At 47.1% G+C, this 13,104-nt stretch overlaps 1 protein-coding gene across 1 annotated transcript; it reads right to left on the bottom strand.

Moving 5' to 3' along the window:
- Positions 1–2,491: 2,491 nt before the first annotated feature.
- Positions 2,492–12,575, bottom strand: LOC113152310 (leucine-rich repeat-containing protein 52-like). The gene is made up of 2 exons (XM_026345485.1): positions 11,362–12,575; positions 2,492–2,829 (listed from the first exon to the last, which is right to left on the bottom strand). The coding sequence occupies exons 1-2, from the start codon at positions 12,008–12,010 to the stop codon at positions 2,492–2,494; spliced, it is 987 nt and encodes a 328-aa protein (XP_026201270.1). The 5' UTR covers positions 12,011–12,575.
- Between the last annotated feature and the right edge of the window lie 529 nt (positions 12,576–13,104).

The raw sequence follows: 13,104 nt of genomic DNA, 5'->3' as shown, positions 1-13,104 counted from the left end.
CCCAGGTGTGTGTGTGTGTGCATGTGTGTGTGTGTGTGTGCGCGCTTGCATTATGTGAAAGCTGATGACAGTTTCAGATTGAGAATGGAGAGGAGGATAAGAGGATGTAGCGATGCATGATAAGACGAGACCAAAACAGGAGTGTTAATGTTCTCAGGCCTGCGGGCTCTGACTTTAGCTGTGTCCTTGAGATTTTACTGTGCATGTGGATGCGTCGACATGTGTGTGTGTGTGTACGTGACAGACAAAGAGCGAGCAGCTTCTTGTTCTTGATTAAGGGAGGAGGTGTGTTTCTAAAGATGTGCCTCAGCAGTGTGTGACAGATTTTCAGTGTAACTTACCTCCTATAATATAGACATCACTCTTTTCATGAGCCAGGCTGGAAATAACCATAAACATGCAGATACACACGCACACGTATGCATGAGCACATACACTGCACACACAGACACTCTGCCAAACCCGTCATTCATCTTGAGCATTTGGAGCCATTCAGTCATTCAATGAAGCTGGTAAGCACATCAATCAGGATGAATCTCTGCTTCTGATGGTGACCCCGCTCTTTCTCCTCCCCACCTCTAGCCAGAGTTTGTCATTTATCATCTCTAAGCACCCATCCGTGGTGCGATAGACGGGGGCGGAAGCGGATCTGGATGGAGGAGGATGGGTTTGGAGCGGCCTGGGCTCATGAATCACTCGGCCATGACACTCACAGTGATCTTGTATGATCGCTCTGCCTCACTTAAACACACACACAGTCACGCATACATGAACATGCACACTACACTACTACTGCTACTCCAGGGGCTCCCTTCCACACTGACAGCTGGGCTGTAGAGTGTGGCCTGTATGTGCACTGCTGTAACATGAGGTCAGTTAGGCGAGGCTTCCACATTCACATAGTGCGGAGTCTTCGTCGGCTGTGCTGTACGAGCTATGCTGTCTTCGTGTGCAGCCACCATAAACCTGTCCCACTTCTACAACTACAGCGGGTCGGAGACCGCGTAGACTGAGGAGCCACTGCGGAGTGGCTGTCAGCATGAGAAAGCATGAACACATGGAAACACAAAGATAAGCAGACACACTGTACACTGCACAAGAGACAGGATACGCTCGCACTGTGTCGCTATAGGAGGAGCCCTTCTGCCCGTTTTCACAACCTAAAACCAAACTGAAATTCTTTGTTTAAAATGCGCCCTGTGGAGTTTTCTTGTCATTTCCTACTTGAAGATGATGGTTCTCAGTTCTCGTTCCAGTTTTCAATAATTGGTTGGACAGTTCTTAACCCAGTTGTAGTAGTCTCATCAATCTCAACAACCACAGAAGATGTCTTCAGACATGGTTGTTTTAGAAATAAGAAGCTACTCACTGCATCAGTTCGGGTTAAATAACTTGTTGCCAGCTGAAACATAATCATCCCTGCACTAAATCTCCAATGAGACCCTCTCACCTATTTGCTTAGTTAAATCAAGCTGGTGATTTTGTTTTGGACGGGCAGTGAATATTTACATTCGCTTAACTGTGTTTGTTTCTATGCTTGAGGCCATTTTCAACTACCGAGCTGATTTGCGTGATTAGAGATCCGTCTTCTTTACATTTTATCTGCACATAAAACCACTGCCGTGACGTGCATGTATCAGCAGGTCACAAGATACAAACATAATAGGAACCTACTTACCATTACGCTGCTCCATAGAATTTGCTCGTCAAAAACTCCACAGGGTGATTTTAAACTGCTCACCTGGAGCTCTAAGGTTACATGTGTTGTGATTCGTAGGTTGTTAGCGTTTACATTCACATCTTTTTCTTATGGCAAACCTTCAGAAGGGATTCTAACTATAGGAGACGACAGTGACTGTTCCGTATTTCAAGTGAGCTGCCTTAAGGCATTCAGGAAAATCACATTTTAATACTGATATTTATTAGGTTTCCCTTTTGACTGTAGCAGAGATAAGGCATCACTGTCTTTGTGACCTCCAGTACCTTCTTATGTATTATGTGTGGATGTGTGTGTGTGTGTGTGTGTGTGTGTTCTTATAATCATCATTTACAAAGAGCACTTCACATAGTATGCAGGTACATCAGTAGGTACTCAGAAATCCAGCTGCGTAGAGTAACTGTGACAACTTGTAGTTGGGTGTGTGTGTGTGTGTGTGTGTGTGTGTGTGTGTGTGTGTGTGCGTGTGCGTGTGGGATCTGGGGTGTTATTGCTCTCAATAATCTAAGAGGTCATTCAGTACTCCTAAAGTGAAGGCATAGTCATCCTTATTGCTGTCTGCCTGTCTCTCTTTGTCGCTCACATGCACACGCACACACACTTTCTGTCCAGTATCTAGAAGAACATGTTGCGATTTCTAAATCTGTAACAAACAGAAACAGTCAGATCTCGGTTCCTTGCAGAGTCTTTGGTCTCAGAGTCCTCTCATCTCTCCCAGTTCCTCCTCTCTGTCTTTTCTCTCCTCCTGTTCTCATGTTGTTTCACATCAGTCTGTCACACCTGCATGCCAGGCTTGTTCAAATCCCCGTTCCCCTGGTTCCCTCCTCCTCCTCCTCCTCCCCCTCCAGCCATCCCTCCCCTCTCCTCCTCATCGTCGCTGTCCAGCTCCTCGCTTTTCCTCTTGCTGTAGCGCTCATACAGCACCATGAGTACGCCCATCACCCAGGCCGAAACCGTGCCGGCCGAGAAGATGACGAATCCGATAGCGATGAAGAAGAGGTAGTCCCAGTAGCCCAGGCCTTGGTGGCAGTCCGCCCGCAGCTGCATGCCGACCTCTGCCAGCCGCTGGCCTGCCAGCTCTGGAGGGCTGTGGCAAACTGTCTGACCCTCATCTGAAGGTGAAAGAAAGGAAGAGAGGAGAAACGAGATTAATGAGGAAAGACGTAGTAAAAAATGAGGTGGTGCAGAGAATAATCAGTGTATATAGGTGATGACGAAGGGCAGAGTATCAGGAGAAAGAAGAGGAAAAAAATTAATTACCCTGGAGGGAAAGATGCATGACGAACACAACCCAGGACACACACACACACACACACACACACACACACACACACACACACACACCTACAAAGATAAACATGAACGGCAGTTAATAATGCAGTGATAACCTTTGTGATAACCGATCCTGAGGGACACTATAGAGTTCCCCTGAGTAATGTACAGTAGGTGTGTGGTGTCTAGGTTGTGGGCGCATTATTATGCTACACACACACACGTGTGCACAGAAAGGTGAGTAGACTTAGCTGCGCGCTTCTGATACACCAACCCTCCCATCCCCTCACATCATTAGACACTAACAAATCACTCTGCAGCGGCGGAGAGATAAGGAGATGAGCTTTTTACCCTGACAAAACATCTGCTGCTCATACTGAAGAACACGATAACCGGCTGGGGCCGCTGTCGACCGCACACGGATACAAGCAAAGCAAGCGCTTTGAATTCAGTGACGTGCGTTTATGGCGTTTGATGCTTTGTCATAGAAAGGTGAAAGGTCAGGCTCGGGGTCTTCACTAGAGCTCTCCTTCATGTTTTAATTCTGCCTCGATGCCTTTGCAGCATTAGCTCATACCATGCAGCATGCTCATGTCTGTTAAGGCCTATGAATATAAGTTTAATAGAGGAGAACTGGGGGGGAAGCCTGCTCTGTATGTATCTGCTGGTCTGATCAGAGCAGAATGTGCTGTTTTCTATCACTTCATCTGACTTCATCTCTCGCTAGCAGCGCCGCTAATTCCCATGCTCCTTCACTTCCCTCCCTGCATGCCTAATTGCACTCTCCAAAAAAGAAAAAAGTTTTTTTTTTTTTCAATATGGGAACATCGAGAGAGAGAGAGATTAGAGAGCCAAAAGAGAGATAGACAGGCAGACTGAGACAGCACTTTTTGAGATGGGGATAAAGAGAGAAAGGCGACGGCACAAAACAGAGGAAAGAGAGGGAAAAAAGGCAAACAAATGCACGACGTTTGCTTTCACATGAAGTCAAAGGAAAGAACAAATGAAGTGAATCTGACCTCAGAGGATGAGAGAGAGGCAAAGTGCTGTATCTGGCTGCCGCTCCGTCCTCTGATGGATTATTGCTGTTAACAGTGTTAATTAAACTGCACTCGTCTACCAATAAAGCCAAAGGTCTGAACATGAAAATGAACGATGGGGGAAGGGCGGCGAGAATAATCGGATATGATCTATACGTCTCACTTGCCAGGGCTTTGCAAGAGCAGCAGCACAGTCAGTCAAAGTGAGTTGTGAGAGCAAAGCGTTGGATGTCAGTGCCCAGTTCGGTGGTCTGTGCTGCACATATGAACGGTTAATACTCATCCAACCAGCTGAAAAAGGTTTTCACAGGTCTGCAGAGGAACATGTCCACAGCACAGCTGCAGAGGTTTGATAAGAGTCTTGATCAATACGGACTTAACGATCACCTCACCGGGGGCTCGGTCTCATACTTGAGGAGACAAGCTGTGCTGATGTTACGGGCGTGTCTTCTGGGAGTTCCTAGGTGATGGATTTAGACATGATGGTGTCTGGATTATTGTGTGTATATGTTTCATGTGTGTGAATCCCTGTATAAGCAGAAACAGAAAGTGAGGCCAGTGGTCAGCAGGTTATTGAGATATCAACAACAGATAAACCACTGATATGCAAAGAAACAGTGTCTCAGCCCAGTTTTAACTGTCCCTCAGTAGAAGGACATGTAGAGACTTCCCCAAACTGTCATCTTATATTCCGTCTCCGCTCGCTTCAAGTGAAAAATGGAGCAAAATATGATTCTGTCTTGGGCTGAGGGCGTCTAGGAGTGCACACTGAGCTTCAGGCCTGTAAAGAGAAAATGCCCCGGAAATGTGGGAAAATCGAATTAATCGGAGAAATGAATCATGGAAAAAGTTGGCCACTGCCACTGCAGAGGGCAAATTCACACAGTGCATCATTACAGCGCAGCAGTTACTGCATGCCTCGGAAATTGGACTCAATAAAAGTAACTGCTTAAAATATAAACGCGTGCCACCTTCCTTACTTTCATTTAACTTTTATTTCTCCCTTCTTTCTCCCTTTTTCCTACTGCTACAACCTCCACAGCTGTCCAATCAGAGAACGTGGACATTAGCATGCTTTGTTGGTTCCTATTTTTCATTTATTTATTAAAAGAAAATATTCTGAGCACGTCATAAATCCTTTAAGTTGCTATTTTCCATGTTATATATCTTTGTCATCAGTTTGAGCTGTGTATCCTGACTTGTTGTCCTCTGTCCTCTGATTTACTGTACTTGTCTGTCTTCACTTGTTGAAATCTTGAATTGCCACCTACTTCCTCACTCCTCACTTTTTATTATCCTGTTTTATTTCCCTCTCTGTACAGCCCATCAGCCATCCCTCCGTCAATCTCTGTCGCCATCTGTGACCGTCTGGGCTGGCTAGCTGATCTGCTCAGGCTCGTTACGCTGCCAAGCTTGCCTCCAGCCAGGTGTGAGCATTTTTCCTTGTGTGTGTGTGTGTGTGTGTGTGCAGAGAGGTTGCTGTCTGTTACCTCTTCAAATGTATCATTCATGGCTGGATGCTGGAACAGTGACTGCACAAACACACACAACGGCAAACAGGTCCCTCAGGGTATTAGGGTCTCATCTGTCCTCCTTCCCCTGTCACTGTTTACTGCACCTTGCAACAATTCAGACTCTGTACGCAGCTTCTGTTGACACGTTACCGCTGGTAGGTGTCATTAAAGTTTCAGGCTAACTAAAATTCTAAGATTTTGCTTCTAACCCAGAGATAATTACTTTTTGTCATTGTTGTCCTGCAGATGTCTGAGCGAAAGACAAACTTTAGGTTCACAGCTCATCACGGTCATGTTTCATTGATTTTATTGATCAGCTACGTTAAACCTCATCCATTTCTCAAGCGTGAGCCCTCGCTTTGCTGCTGTGTCACTGGCTGTATTGACAAAATGCATTTATGTTGGACCCAAAACTTCACAGTGCAAATCTATTTGTCTTCAGCCACTGAACACGTGTGGCGACATTTTAGTACAGTCAATCAGAGTTAGGAGAAAATGATTTGAAGTATTACTGGAGATATCAGCATAAGGTGGCAGCCAGGATGATTCACTCTCCGCTCAGTCTCTCTCTGCTGTCTGTTTCTTTGTCACTCAGGGTTTTCTCGCTCATCCCATCACTCAGGCTGGGAGACCACTCAGACATCATTCTGGCACAATGCCCTTGACATTTTAAGTGTTTGTCGCTAAATTTCTTTCACTCGAGCAATAATATATACTTTGGCACCTTTTGTTGAAGACAGGTTAGACCATAATATTCCCATTTTCCAATATTAAAGGTCAGTATTTAAGGAATTAACATTTCCTGCAGTGTATTTAAATGAGATGTAGTGGAGTTTTATGACTGGCTTCAATAAAAACATGAAGCACTTATTCAGAAAACTGATTTTCCATTCTGAAAATCCCTCTTTAAAATATATATTTTAATAGAACAAACGTTTTAATCGATCATTTGGCCAGAACTGGCCAACTTAAGCTCCCTTATTTCAATTTGCCATTTGGCATTTATCCTTTTCATTATGTCATTAGAATGAAAACACTCATAAATTTTAACATCTCAGCACGAACGGGGAACTACACCACAGGACATTTTCAGGTTACAGCGTGTGTGTGTGTGTGTGTGTGTGTGTGTGTGTGTGTAGAACAAACTGAGACAGACTCAGAGAGGCTGGGAGACAGAGAGATAGAGAAGCGTGTGTCCTCTTTGCTCCTGCAGAGTCGCTTGGATGTGCAGTCTAATGGCCGTAGTTTCAGGACCACTGCTGCAGACATGAAGAATTCCCACTTCTTTTTCATGCCTGCTACACTGCAGTTTCCATAAGAGGCTCCAGCTGGGAAACCTTACAGCATAAGTTTGTCCCCTCACTCTGCCTAGTGAGCTAGTCTGATTTTTGGCAACAAACGTGTCCTCTTGGCCTGAACTTGTCCTGGTGCAGCCGGACAATATGTCACTAGCTCTTAGTTCGTCTTCAAACAGCGGACAGGAAGCAGAGCATGGCGGTCACCTGTCAGTTGTTGCTGCTGTGCATGTCATGATGTCACTGTGTTATGGTAATATTATCAGGCTGGTGGTCAGTGGCGACAGTTTGACACTATGCAGGGCATGTCAGCTGGACATACAGCCCTGCAGCTGTGTGACACACACCAGGCCGGGGGCCATAAGGACAAAAATAGTACTGAAGGAAGTGAACAGGAGCAGTCAGAGGAATGTACACGTGTGACACTTTACTCATTTTAAGATGGTTCATAAACTGAACCTCACGCTGCAGTAAACACTTAAACCGCACACACACACAAGCAGATGAAAATGTGAATGGGACCTTTAATGACAATGCATAAGAAAACAATCCTGCAGGCACAAAGTCTGCTGCTTGTGTGTGTGTGTGTGTGTGTGTGTGTGTGTGTGTGTGTGTGTGTGTGTGTGTGTGTGTGTACACATCTGTGCTGTAATAATAAATAGTCCCCTTGCATGAGAGTGCCTGTGAGTGCCTGCTACTGCAACTGGGTGATACAGCCTCCGTGTCAAATTATCAGCTGGATGGTTTCCAAGCTCAGCACTGACACACTGACGGAGAGAGCAGCGCTCATCACCTCCCTGGATGAGGGGCTAGTGCACGGGGAGAGGTGCAATAAAAACATTAGCTGACTTTTGGATGAACTTCACGCTGCCTTCCTCACACTTTGACAATAGTTTTCTTTTATTAAGCTTAACAGATTCACCATGAATGCAAACATGTGTTATCGACCACAATAAAGCAGGGGCAATTAATTATGTTTAATCCTGTGAACTGGAAACAACCATTTAAAGGCATATGTTTTATAATGTCAACATGGCCGTGGACTCATATAGAGATACACACATCCCCTCATACCCTCAGCCATTGAGAATTAACCAAAGCCTACTGGCGAATTAGAACTCCGCACCTTGTTTGTGGATGATCAAGCTTGTCTGCACACTCGGCTGCTGTTGCTCTGTAGTTGGACTTCACCTTTGACCTCCCACTGAAGCAGGCCACTGGAAAGAGTGTCTGAGCTGTTATTTATGATGTCAGCGTCCGAGGTTACATATTGAAACAACGTTTAAACAGTCTGAGGTGGATGAAACTTTCATTTTCGTGGTCCTTCCTATCCCACACTGAAGCTCCAACATCTCACCATTTAGCGAGCTAAACGCATCACGCTGGGGTTGGCGAAGACTCAGAATAGCTGACCTTTTTCTCCATCGCATCCACCAGGGCTGAATAACACACGCCTTCACACTCCTCTCCTCTCAAATACGGCATTAGTCAGATTACCACCATCCTATTTCCATCATTTCTCCATACGATCCCTTCTTCCTCTGGCAGAGGATGAGTGGAAAGCGAGAGTGAAGGTCAGATAGCTGTCTCTCTTCTTGCCTCTATCGCTCGGTCTTATCAGTCTTTCTCTCTTTATCACCTTCCACTTTTCATTCCCACTCTGGCACATTAGCGTTTATTCTCCACTTGGTGCCCCCCCCCACCTCAGCCTTTATCACTCCATTTCCTTCTATGTCCTTCCCACTTCTCTCAGTTTTGCTCTGTCATCTTCACCCCCCCCCCCCCACCCCACCACCCCCCATTTCATTCTCTTGGCTTGCACACAGACACACGCGGAGACTCACACACCTGAGCTGACTCCCCTCCGTGCCTCAGGTGATCACATCACAAACACGCCCACACAAGCATCACATCAATCCTGGTTTCAAGCTCGCGCCGCAAAACGCACATAGACGTAAAAATATATACGGGCTACACAAGTAGGCCAGTTGAATTCGATATGCTGTTCCTCGCCTGATGGGTCTGAGGAGTCATTCCAGTTGATAAATAATGGATTGTCTACCTGTATTAAATTGAATCGATGCCTCCTTGTCATAAGACAAGTTTTAATGGATTTGAGTGACAGATCTGGGGCACAGACGATAGGTAACTCCTCTTTAGTCTGTCTGTTTTTTCTGTTCCCCCTCTGTATCCGAAAACCATCTTCATCTGTTTGCACAATTTTTCAGCCCTCTCATCTTACTGCCCTCTATTCCTTTGTCACGCTATTCCAGCCGCTCCCTCCCCTCCTCTCATCTCTCTAATAATCTAATATTCACTTTCATTAAACACGAATCAAATCCAATTCCTGTAAAAAGCCGACTTCTTTCTTTCATTCTTCCCTTTCTTTTCAACCCTTGGCCTCTGTTCCTCCTTCTGTTTTAATGAATATTTAACTCTTGCCCCGTGCACGGCCCTCTGCCTTGGCGCTTTGCCTCGGCTGTGTGAGCCGTCCAGGGCACAGCCGAGCAGCCAGAAATACTTTCCCCAACTCTGGAGCCATAGTACCAGCATCACTGCCAGCCCGGGACAAGCCACTTACATTCTGTGTATACAGCCGAAGCACTTGTCAAAACTGACCTACAGTCAGCGCAGCAGGTCGTTCTACAAGCTGAAATGACTTTAGGACAAGAGAGGAAATGTCTGCATATTCCCTGGAGCTGAGAGCTGATGGCAGAAAATATGTAGGTGCTCAGATTTAGAGAGTGTTTCGAACACATAGGACAGATATAGAAAAAAACAGCTATTAACATGCAGCATACACGTAAGTCCTGTGTTATTAGTGGTGATTCAAAGTCTTTTTACAACATGACAGGGTTTATTAACAGCTTAGTTAAGAGTTAAGTTAAATAAATAGTGTTGTATTGTCAGTTTATGAAGATTTATTCATCAAACATACAGTACTCACGTCTGATAAACCTTTGTAGGTTGGGGACGTGCACGTCTCTGTCTGCTATAAGCAACATTATTCAAATTCTAAATGAATGTACTGCTAAAACTTTTTGCAGCTCTGGTTTTAGTTTACTTTCCTGTATTACTCAGCTGCTTTACCATCATATACATCCACAAAGGAATAAACAGCCAGCATGTGAATCACACACAATCAATCCCACCGTCAGCACCAGTATCAGCGAGCGCTGAGTGAGTTGAGACTGCATGTGAACTCACATGCAGACATATGTTCACCAGGGCCCGTTCACTTTGTTCAGCTGGTTGCTGCGGCTGTTCAGGAGTGCCGTGTACATGATAATGAGCGCGTGCTGCTGCTTGTTCCTGAGGGATTACAGTCCAAATCCCTCGGGTCACACATAACTTTTAAAGTGCAGTGTGAAGACAAATACTGCTGCGACTTCGTACTTGTTCGCTGGGGTCTAAAAGCAGCTCTGGTGTGTGTTTTGGCTGCACGTCGGCTCAGCAGTGGGTGTGCTGTGTAGTGTCACTTACAATTCAAAATCCCCCTTTTTCTGCAGAACATTTGTCCTCTTTTGTGAGCGCCGTGTACTCGGTGGTGTGAAAAAAAAAAACAGCGTGGAGTGTGCACGGTAAGTATGTTTGAGTGTGTGCCTGCGCCTGTGGGTTCATGTTTGTGCCAATTTTTCGAGTGCACTTCAGTGCGATGTGAAAAGTGAAGGTGGGTAACAACTTTCGGGAGCTGCTGTCTTTAAGTGGCCTTCCTCTCAAGCTCCTCTCGTTCCTGTTTCCCACCGGCCCTGGCCTCGGGCTCTCCCCTAACCTCCAGAACACACTGACTCATACACACTTAAGCACACACAACACATGTACTCGCCGTCCTTCAGGGGACAATATGAGTCCAGCTTTTTTAAGCACCATCATTAACCATCTGGACTGAAGGGCCAAAGCATACAGCGGTGGGAGAGCCAGCTCTACAGCCATGTGCAGCCTGTGTTTGTGTGTCTATGTACATGTGTGTGTGTGTAGGCAGTGGGGGCTAGCCATAAAAAATGGGTACAAAAGGACACAATCACCCTCTCACCATTATCTCTGCCTTCAGGACCCAGACAGACAATGCAGCAAGATTAATGGGACGGGCACTGACAGCTAAGCCCACATGGTTCCAAGAACCAACCCAGTTCACCTGCTCAGGACTAAACTCAATTAACACTTAATAGTGAAGATCATCTGAGCCTGTGCAGCAGCTTGAGGGGCATCATTTAGCAGAGAGGAGCAGGAGCTCTGACTCTCAGGTCAAACCATTAGCTGTGGGCCCCTGAGTGATGTGTATGACAGAGAGAGACACTGTGTCTGAGTCTGCATATGTGTCCACAAAATAAAACGGGAGCATTTGTGGGATAAGTGACCCCTCATCAGGGACTAAAGTGGCCCAGCAGCAGAGGGGACAGTAATAAATGATGAGACCTTGGAGCATCATTCTGTATCAACATACTGTTGCTTCCCTAAATGTTCCTGTGACTACGTGTTGGGATTGAAAACAGTGAGTTGATTCAGAGTCCGGCCACCCTCACCTTGAAACTTGAAGCCCTCTATCTGCACCCACAGGCAGAGGTCCTCCGTGTCACAGTCGCACCTCCAGGGGTTGCTGCTGAGCCCCAGAGACCGCAGGGCAGGAAGGGCGATCAGGCTGCTGATGTTGAGGACCGTGAGGTTGTTTCGGCTCACATCCAGCACCTGCAGAGCCATGTTCTCCGAGAAGGCATCCGGGTGGATCTCCCCGAGACTCGGGTTGTCCGTCAGCCGCAGCATCACCAGAGACGCCAGGGGCCCGAAGGTCCGGTCCTCGATCTGCAGGAGGGTGTTAAACGACAAGTCCAGGTAGGCGAGTTTCCTCAAGTTCCCGAAAGTGGACTCGGAGATCTCGGTCAGAGAGTTATTGCTGCAGTCCAGATAGACCAGATCTGACAGGTAGTTGAGCTGCAGGGCCGGAAGGTCCCCGATGCGGTTGTTGGAGATGATGAGCTGCCGGGTAGCCAGAGGCAGGTCATTGGGGAACTGGGTAAGCTCCTGCCCGGCGCACTGGACCACCAGCTGGTCGTCGCACACGCACCTGTCGGGGCACCCGGCTGTGAGAGCCGGCGAGGGGGCCACCCCCATCACGAAGATAAAGAGGAAGAGGAGCCGGAGGGACTGGGCGCTGGGCTCGGGCAAGAGACGCATGGCGAGGCCGCCCAGAGCGTCATGAACTCGGGCTGAGCTGGATCAGGACTCCCCGGCGCTCCCCGGGCATCCTGCATGGATCTGAGCAGCTGGGAGGAAGGCGAGACGGCTGCTCTGGGAGTCTGGCTGTCGCTGTCTGAAAGCCTGACTGCTGTTTATATCCAGCCTCTGCTCCTCTCTCAGAAAGACTATCGGTCAGTCACTCACACGCACTCTGGCGCGCCACGCACGTCTCCACAAGACATCATTTCAGAAGGTGACCGACGGGCGCTTATCGCTCTTTGGGTGAGAATCGTGCAGCTTACCGGACTTTGTGCCGCCAGAATAAACCACAGCACCACTGAATGTTGTCGATCAGCCGGTCGGTGGCTCATCTTTGTGAATGAGTTGTCGCCAGCAAAGTGTGTTGTTGGTTCAGTTTCCAAACAAACGCCATCCCCCTGCGCAGATTTCCTGAAAGCCCCTCACAGTGGACTCGAAGAAATCTGTGTGCCCTTGGATGCGTTGTCCAACAGAGAGAGAGAGAGAGTGTGTGTGTGTGTGTGTGTGTGTTGTACACCACTGCCCAGCAGCCAAGTAGTTGAGGAGCAGGATGGAAAGTGCGCCCCTGCCTCCACTCCGCTCAGACAGCTCTCTGTAACTGTGGCTCTGTGCTGCGCTGTAGTGATGCTCTCTCTCTCTCTCTCTCTCTCTCTCTCTCTCTCTCTCTCTCTCTCTGCCTCCCTAACCGCGCTCATACTGCAGCTCTGCGTACACAGTAGTAGTAGTGTTTGTGTGTGTGTGTGTGTGTGTGTGTGTGTGTGAGAGAGAGTTGTTAGCGGTGTAATTTGCAGTGGTGGTGACGTCACCAGGTGTTGCCCTCTCATGGCACAGACCGTCTCAAAGAAACTCTCTCTCTTTCTCTCTCTGTGTGTGTGTGTGTGTGTGTGTGTGTGTGTAAACAAGTCAATCATAATCTTGCCTGGTAGCTGGAGCCTCTTAGTCATGCACAGATTTAACCGGCCTTATCTCATGTGGCCCAGTGGCTAATTTCTCTTCATTCTTGTTGACAACATAATACATTCAAATTGGATTGTGTGCTACTCAGTTATTAC

This window comes from Anabas testudineus, chromosome 4 (genome assembly GCF_900324465.2).
Source record: "Anabas testudineus chromosome 4, fAnaTes1.2, whole genome shotgun sequence".
Taxonomy (NCBI): domain Eukaryota; kingdom Metazoa; phylum Chordata; class Actinopteri; order Anabantiformes; family Anabantidae; genus Anabas; species Anabas testudineus.
Note: the sequence above shows the minus strand (reverse complement) of the source record. Positions and strands in the feature narration are given on the sequence as shown.

Coding starts and splice junctions, on each gene's coding strand:
- LOC113152310 (XM_026345485.1), bottom strand. CDS start 12,010: ATGCGTCTCTTGCCCGAGCCCAGCGCCCAGTCCCTCCGGCTCCTCTTC. Junction 2,830..11,361: donor AGAGGGCTTCAAGTTTCAAG/GTGAGGGTGGCC, acceptor TTTCACCTTCAG/ATGAGGGTCAGACAGTTTGC.